Source organism: Oncorhynchus tshawytscha, unplaced genomic scaffold, assembly GCF_018296145.1.
Source record: "Oncorhynchus tshawytscha isolate Ot180627B unplaced genomic scaffold, Otsh_v2.0 Un_contig_12371_pilon_pilon, whole genome shotgun sequence".
In the NCBI taxonomy this organism is placed as follows: Eukaryota; Metazoa; Chordata; class Actinopteri; order Salmoniformes; family Salmonidae; genus Oncorhynchus; species Oncorhynchus tshawytscha.
This window is the reverse complement of record NW_024609431.1, coordinates 26,629-35,291: the sequence shown is the minus strand read 5'-3', so window position 1 is coordinate 35,291 and position 8,663 is coordinate 26,629. Positions and strand designations below refer to the sequence as shown.

General features: G+C 46.6%; 1 protein-coding gene across 1 annotated transcript in view; it reads right to left on the bottom strand.

Moving 5' to 3' along the window:
* Positions 1-6,580: 6,580 nt before the first annotated feature.
* Positions 6,581-8,663, bottom strand: part of LOC112239442 (exportin-1-like) — a gene marked incomplete at its 5' end in the record, with an annotated part of 28,265 nt that continues 26,182 nt past the window's right edge. Inside the window, one exon of the mRNA XM_042315277.1 lies at positions 6,581-8,114. Coding sequence (XP_042171211.1) covers positions 7,968-8,114 — 147 coding nt within the window. The remainder of the gene's footprint in view (positions 8,115-8,663) is intronic.

The window sequence follows — 8,663 nt, the reverse complement described above, 5'->3', positions numbered from 1 at the left end:
TTAATATATTTAAATTTTAATCATTTTATGAAACATTGAATATGGCCTTTACTGCTATAACGGCAGGGTAGCCTAGTGGTTAGAGCATTGGACTAGTAAACGAAAGGTTGCAAGTTCAAATCCCCGAGCTGACAAGGTACAAATCTGTAGTTCTGCCCCTGAAAAGGTAGTTAACCCACTGTTCCTAGGCCGTCATTGAAAATAAGAATTTGTTCTTAACTGACTTGCCTAGTTAAATAAAGGTAAAAAAATAAATAAAAAAACAATAGAAACGCAATGAATAACACATTTGTACATGGCAAAACAGACAAGTCATAAAGGTTGAAGTGTCTGTCCTATATCTCTGAGAGAGAAGAAAACTCTGGGAAATAAAACCATGTTTGGTCACGTTGTTAATATTAATTTGTTAAGCAAACGGTTGGGGTTTTATAGATCATTTCGTGAAGATTTTCTTTTCCCGGATCCTCTCGTGTAGAAAAAGACTGCTCTCTCAAAGCCCCGTGTTATGGAATAGGCGCAAACTTTATATCGGACGAAAGAGGGGATTGATTTGCAGCCACTACAAGAAACGGCAAGTCTAGTTTCAACACAAAAGTTGTTCTTGGAAAGACGAGGCAGGGTGAGTAAAAATAGGAACTCTGGGGCATGAGTTTGTGTGGGGGGGGGTTCATTCTCTCCTTCCCATACAGTATGGGTACTGGGGTCTCTCTTACGCTCCTTCTCTCCATGTGGCTGGCCAGCTGGGTGGTTTACGTAGGTAACAGGCTTCCTCCACAACTCTGAGAAGTCTATATTTGTAACCTCAGCATGGAGCCATGTGCAGGGGGGGGTGTTGGATTTTGTACCAAATGGCGCCCTATTCCCTATATAGTGATAGTGCACTATATAGGGATTAGGATGCCATTTGGAGTGTATCTGGGCACCTTCCCAGCGGTGCTGTGAGCTCTCCAAAAGGGATGCCATACCAGGGCTATGGCTCACTGGAAGCAGACCTGGGTTCAAACACTACTCAACATCTTTCAAACGTTAAGTGTTTGCTCTAGTCTTCCTGGAGTGCCAGGTGGGAAGGGTTTGCACTTTTAAAACAAATTAATTTGTTCCATTAAGCCAGGCAAGCTCAATCAAGCACCTATACAGTATTTCAAATGATTTTGATTAGTATTTGAACCCAGGTTTGTTCCCTGGAAGTGGGTCATAGGGGAGAGGGTCTCTGGTTACCCCCAGAGAACTGCCCCCTGTGTGAGATGGGTTTAGTGATCATTTCAGCACAAGCTCTGCGTTCATGAATTATTACCAAAAAGTTGCATGGCTGACTTCATCACTAAACAAAACATGGCTGAACCCTGTCAGATGGAAATGAGGTCAGCAGAATGGGGCTGTAGTACTTCTAATGGAGATGAGGTCAGCAGAATGGGGCTGTAGTACTTCTAATGGAGATGAGGTCAGCGGAATGGGGCTGTAGTACTTCTAATGAAGATGAGGTCAGCAGAATGGGGCTGTAGTACTTCTAATGGAGATGAGGTCGGCAGAATGGGGCTGTAGTACTTCTAATGGAGATGAGGTCAGCAGAATGGGGCTGTAGTACTTCAGCAGAATGGGGCTGTATGAGATGAGGTCAGCAGAATGGGGCTGTAGTACTTCTAATGGAGATGAGGTCAGCAGAATGGGGCTGTAGTACTTCTAATGGAGATGAGGTCAGAATGGGGCAGAATGGGGCTGTGGGGCTGTAGTACTTCTAATGGAGATGAGGTCAGCAGAATGGGGCTGTAGTACTTCTAATGGAGATGAGGTCAGCAGAATGGGGCTGTAGTACTTCTAATGGAGATGAGGTCAGCAGAATGGGGCTGTAGTATGGGGGGCTGTAGTACTTCTAATGGAGATGAGATCAGCAGAATGGGGCTGTAGTACTTCTAATGGAGATGAGGTCAGCAGAATGGGGCTGTAGTACTTCTAATGGAGATGAGGTCAGCAGAATGGGGCTGTAGTACTTCTAATGGAGATGAGGTCAGCAGAATGGGGCTGTAGTACTTCTAATGGAGATGAGGTCAGCAGAATGGGGCTGTAGTACTTCTAATGGAGATGAGATCAGCAGAATGGGGCTGTAGTACTTCTAATGGAGATGAGGTCAGCGGAATGGGGCTGTAGTACTTCTAATGGAGATGAGGTCAGCAGAATGGGGCTGTAGTACTTCTAATGGAGATGAGGTCAGCAGAATGGGGCTGTAGTACTTCTAATGGAGATTCTCTATCTAAACTGTTCTGTGTATAGCTGGAGCTTGTGCTTGTCACAGGCATCCATGATATAGAGGACTGGACCTCCCTCCATAAACAGAGTATTTTGTTTCAGTGTGAGACAGTCAGCGTAACCTTTAGTGGAATACCACTAGGTTATCAGTGATTAGTGGGGGGGGGGTCGTTTTACTGCAGCCCAACCTTGGCCAAAGACATTAAAATGGAAATTGACACGCCACAGGAATATCTAGTGTGTGTTGTGAGAGAGCTCAGACACTGGCATAAAGAGGGCAGAGTGACGCAGTGACACATCATCAGCCTCATGTTTCACTAGAAATCAGTTGGTGTGTTCACCTCAGCCAGAGAGAGGGGAAGTGGGCAAGATTCTGCCAGCCTGTCAGTATAGAGAACAGGAGACGGGGCCTGTAGCCAGTGATGGTTCCTAGAACAGTCGTCGATCAGAGCAGTTACCACCATCCCTCAGTTCTCTATCAGAGCAGTTACCACCATCCCTCAGTTCTCTATCAGAGCAGTTACCACCATCCCCCAGTTCTCTATCAGAGCAGTTACCACCATCCCTCAGTTCTCTATCAGAGCAGTTACCACCATCCCTCAGTTCTCTATCAGAGCAGTTACCACCATCCCTCTGTTCTCTATCAGAGCAGTTACCACCATCCCTCAGTTCTCTATCAGAGCAGTTACCACCATCCCTCATCTCTATCAGAGCAGTTACCACCATCCCTCAGTTCTCTATCAGAGCAGTTACCACCATCCCTCAGTTCTCTATCAGAGCACCATCCCTCAGTTCTCTATCCCAGTTACAGTTCCTATCCCCCAGTTCTCTATCAGAGCAGTTACCACCATCCCTCAGTTCTCTATCAGAGCAGTTAGCACCATCCCTAGTTCCACCATCCCTCAGTTCTCTATCAGATCAGAGCAGTTACCACCATCCCTCAGTTCTCTATCAGAGCAGTTACCACCATCCCTCAGTTCTCTATCAGAGCAGTTACCACCATCCCTCAGTTCTCTAGAGCAGTTACCACCATCCCTCAGTTCTCTATCAGAGCAGTTACCACCATCCCTCAGTTCTCTATCAGAGCAGTTACCACCATCCCTCAGTTCTCTATCAGAGCAGTTACCACCATCCCTCAGTTCTCTATCAGAGCAGTTACCACCATCCCTCAGTTCTCTATCAGAGCAGTTACCACCATCCCTCAGTTCTCTATCAGAGCAGTTACCACCATCCCTCAGTTCTCTATCAGAGCAGTTACCACCATCCCTCAGTTCTCTATCAGAGCAGTTACCACCATCCCTCAGTTCTCTATCAGAGCAGTTACCACCATCCCTCAGTTCTCTATCAGAGCAGTTACCACCATCCCTCAGTTCTCTATCAGAGCAGTTACCACCATCCCTCAGTTCTCTATCAGAGCAGTTACCACCATCCCTCAGTTCTCTATCAGAGCAGTTACCACCATCCCTCAGTTCTCTATCAGAGCAGTTACCACCATCCCTCAGTTCTCTATCAGAGCAGTTACCACCATCCCTCAGTTCTCTATCAGAGCAGTTACCACCATCCCCCAGTTCTCTATCAGAGCAGTTACCACCATCCCTCAGTTCTCTAGCAGTTACCACCATCCCTCAGTTCTCTATCAGAGCAGTTACCACCATCCCTCAGTTCTCTATCAGAGCAGTTACCACCATCCCTCAGTTCTCTATCAGAGCAGTTACCACCATCCCTCAGTTCTCTATCAGAGTTACCACCATCCCTCAGTTCTCTATCAGAGCAGTTACCACCATCCCTCAGTTCTCTATCAGAGCAGTTACCACCATCCCTCTATCAGAGCAGTTACCACCATCCCTCAGTTCTCTATCAGTTACCACCATCCCTCAGAGCAGTTACCACCATCCCTCAGTTCTCTATCAGAGCAGTTACCACCATCCCTCAGTTCTCTATCAGTTCTCTATCAGAGCAGTTACCACCATCCCTCAGTTCTCTATCAGAGCAGTTACCACCATCCCTCAGTTCTCTATCAGAGCAGTTACCACCATCCCTCAGTTCTCTATCAGAGCAGTTACCACCATCCCTCAGTTCTCTATCCACCATCCCTCAGTTCTCTATCAGAGCAGTTACCACCATCCCTTCTCTAGTTACCACCATCCCTAGTTCTCTATCAGAGCAGTTACCACCATCCCAGAGCAGTCAGTTCTCTATCAGAGCAGTTACCACCATCCCTCAGTTCTCTATCAGAGCAGTTACCACCATCCCTTCAGTTCTCTATCAGAGCAGTTACCACCATCCCTCAGTTCTCTATCAGTTCTCTATCAGCAGTTACCACCATCCCCAGTTCTCTATCAGTTACCACCATCCCTCAGTTCTCTATCAGAGCAGTTACCACCATCCCTCAGTTCTCTATCAGAGCAGTTACCACCATCCCTCAGTTCTCTATCAGAGCAGTTACCACCATCCCTCAGTTCTCTATCAGAGCAGTTACCCCTCACCATCCCTCCCCAGTTCTCTATCAGAGCAGTTACCACCATCCCTCAGTTCTCTATCAGAGCAGTTACCACCATCCCTCAGTTCTCTATCAGAGCAGTTACCACCATCCCTCAGTTCTCTATCAGAGCAGTTACCACCATCCCTCAGTTCTCTATCAGAGCAGTTACCACCATCCCTCAGTTCTCTATCAGAGCAGTTACCACCATCCCTCAGTTCTCTATCAGAGCAGTTACCACCATCCCTCAGTTCTCTATCAGAGCAGTTACCACCATCCCTCCTCTATCAGAGCAGTTACCACCATCCCTCTCTATCAGAGCAGTTACCACCATCCCTCAGTTCTCTATCAGAGCAGTTACCACCATCCCTCAGTTCTCTATCAGAGCAGTTACCACCATCCCTCAGTTCTCTATCAGAGCAGTTACCACCATCCCTCAGTTCTCTATCAGAGCAGTTACCACCATCCCTCAGTTCTCTATCAGAGCAGTTACCACCATCCCTACCACCATCAGTTCCACCATCCCTCAGTTCTCTAGAGCAGTTACCACCATCCCTCAGTTCTCTATCAGAGCATCCCTCAGTTCTCTATCAGAGCAGTTACCACCATCCCTCAGTTCTCTATCAGAGCAGTTACCACCATCCCTCAGTTCTCTATCAGAGCAGTTACCACCATCCCTCAGTTCTCTATCAGAGCAGTTACCACCATCCCATCAGTTCTCTATCAGAGCAGTTACCACCATCCCCAGTTCTCTATCAGAGCAGTTACCACCATCCCCCCTCAGTTCTCTATCAGAGCAGTTACCACCATCCCTCAGTTCTCTATCAGAGCAGTTACCACCATCCCTCAGTTCTCTATCAGAGCAGTTACCACCATCCCTCAGTTCTCTATCAGAGCAGTTACCACCATCCCTCAGTTCTCTATTACCACCATCCCTCAGTTCTCTATCAGAGCAGTTACCACCATCCCTCAGTTCTCTATCAGAGCAGTTACCACCATCCCTCTGTTCTCTATCAGAGCAGTTACCACCATCCCTCTGTTCTCTATCAGGGCAGTTACCACCATCCCTCAGTTCTCTATCAGGGCAGTTACCACCATCCCTCAGTTCTCTATCAGAGCAGTTACCACCATCCCTCAGTTCTCTATCAGGGCAGTTACCACCATCCCTCATTCCTATCCCAGTTCTCTATCAGAGCAGTTACCACCATCCCCCAGTTCTCTATCAGAGCAGTTACCACCATCCCTCAGTTCTCTATCAGAGCAGTTACCACCATCCCCAGTTCTCTATCAGAGCAGTTACCACCATCCCTCAGTTCTCTATCAGAGCAGTTACCACCATCCCTCAGTTCTCTATCAGAGCAGTTACCACCATCCCTCAGTTCTCTATCAGAGCAGTTACCACCATCCCCAGTTCTCTATCAGAGCAGTTACCACCATCCCCCAGTTCTCTATCAGAGCAGTTACCACCATCCCTCAGTTCTCTATCAGAGCAGTTACCACCATCCCTCAGTTCTCTATCAGAGCAGTTACCACCATCCCTCAGTTCTCTATCAGAGCAGTTACCACCATCCTTCAGTTCACTCTTGCTCTGAAGGAGCTAAAGGGTGTGTAGGTTTTTGTTACAGCCCAGCACTGAAACACTTTTTATTCAACAATTCAGGTATTGATTATTAGTTGATCAGGGTCATGTGTTTTAATGCTTGGTTCTCTCTCAGGAGGAAGAAGTTACTACAGACAGACCAGGGTTGGTGACCACTACTTTAGAGAACATGAATATTTAAATAAATAAAAGTTACACTTACTGCCACCACAAAGAAAAGCGATGTATAAAAAATAAATTGAGCCCAGAGTCATTGGTTATAAAATCCTCAACTTTAATCAGTTCAAAAAGTTTCACAACAACTGTAACGAGTAGAGAAGGGGAACTATTTGCCATTTACAGATTGAGTTTGGATTAGGAATTATACATTTGTTGCTTAATCAAACTATTGGCAACTAATTATTTCACTCTGGAATAAAAAGCCTTTTGTTTTATTTTGGATAGAAGACATGTTATAAAGATCCAAATAAACAATGCAAAAATACAAAATGAAATGTAAACTGAGTTGTGTTTATTTTTACTTGTCTTCTAGGTAGTGTTGTTGAAGCACTACTAACATGGTAAACAATGTCAATTAGTTCCAATTCAGAATCTCAAAAGCCGACTGACAGAAGTTAAACAGGAGTTTGTTATATAAAGATGCAGTTATTTTGAACCCATAAATAAAATGTCAATAACCGCTTCTTCATTCTGTTAAAGGTCCATTTGAATGAAGAGCTCACCATGGAGCAACGATCCTCACAGAGGAAAACTAAACGCCCATGTCGTCTAGGCGACAGCACACGCACTCAACACACCAACGAAATAATGATGTTCCCATGGTAATTCATGTGCTATAGAATTGGGATGATATGCACATAATCTGACTGTCTTGCGCCGATGATGCTCCTTCCTGTCTTCCTAGTTCCCGCCTCCAGTCACAGCCAGGCGACCAAACGCAGTAGGTTTCTTTCAGTTGGGCGGAGGTTCAACCAATGAGCACGGCCGCTAGCCTGACACACAAAGCAGCAGCATCTCGGACTTTCTTCCTTCATAATCCGCTAGCTTCACATTCTAACCACAATGCATTGGGTTGGGAATCAGACGCAGGGTAGACACACACACACACACACACACACACTTCTAGAACACCACTTCATTCCTTCCAGTCTGTCACATCATAGTTCTAGAAGCCTCTTTGCTGAGAACTTTTTGACACATGTGCTTTGTTGCACAAAAACTCTCCTGTCTCACTATATATATATATATATATTGTGTGTGTGTGTGTGAGAGAGAGAGAGAGATAACATGTGGAGGGGAGGAAACAAGTGAAGTTCAGAAATCTTACCATACGTCTGCTTCATGTCATGCAGCTAGGGGGGTGATGACCCCTGACCCCTGACCAAATAAACAGTGGAAACATAGTACACAGAAGTCTCCATATAAAACAGGTGTAACGGGCCACGGGGTACATCATCATTTACATATTGACATGGTTTTTGGTGGACAGAACAGCTGATGGATGAGGACGGGCGTGTCTGCTCTCTCCGTACCTCAGCAAAGTGACCGGGGGCCTCCCACCTCCCAGCGCTCTTCTTTCCTTCTGTTCGGGTTAGTTTTGTGTGTTTGTTGGTGTGCCTGTATGTACAGTAACAGCAGGACGTCTCAATCACACATCTCCTCAGGTATTTCGTGTGGGTTGAGGATACCGGGAACTGACATCTGCAGCTTGTGTTTCTCCTCCTGCGCCTGACGCAGCGACGCCTCCCGCTCCTCTAGGAACAGGTCTGTGGTGTCCTCTCCTGCAAACTCCTACAGGAGGAGAGAGAGAGACATTACCACACAGACAGACAGCAACACGTCTGTGGTGTCCTCTCCTACAGGAGGAGAGAGAGAGACACTATCACACATACAGACAGACAGCAACAGGTCTGTGGTGTCCTCTCCTACAGGAGGAGAGAGAGACATTACCACACATCCAGACAGCAACAGGTCTGTGGTGTCCTCTCCTACAGGAGGAGAGAGAGAGAGAGAGAGACAGACAGACAGCAACAGGTCTGTGGTGTCCTCTCCTACAGGAGGAGAGAGAGACACACTATCACACATACAGACAGACAGCAACAGGTCTGTGGTGTCCTCTCCTGCCAACTCCTACAGGAGGAGAGAGAGAGACACTATCACAGACAGACAGCAACAGGTCTGTGGTGTCCTCTCCTACAGGAGGAGAGAGAGAGAGACATTACCACACAGACAGACAGCAACAGGTCTGTGGTGTCCTCTCCTACAGGAGGAGAGAGAGAGACATTACCACACATACAGACAGCAACAGGTCTGTGGTGTCCTCTCCTACAGGAGGAGAGA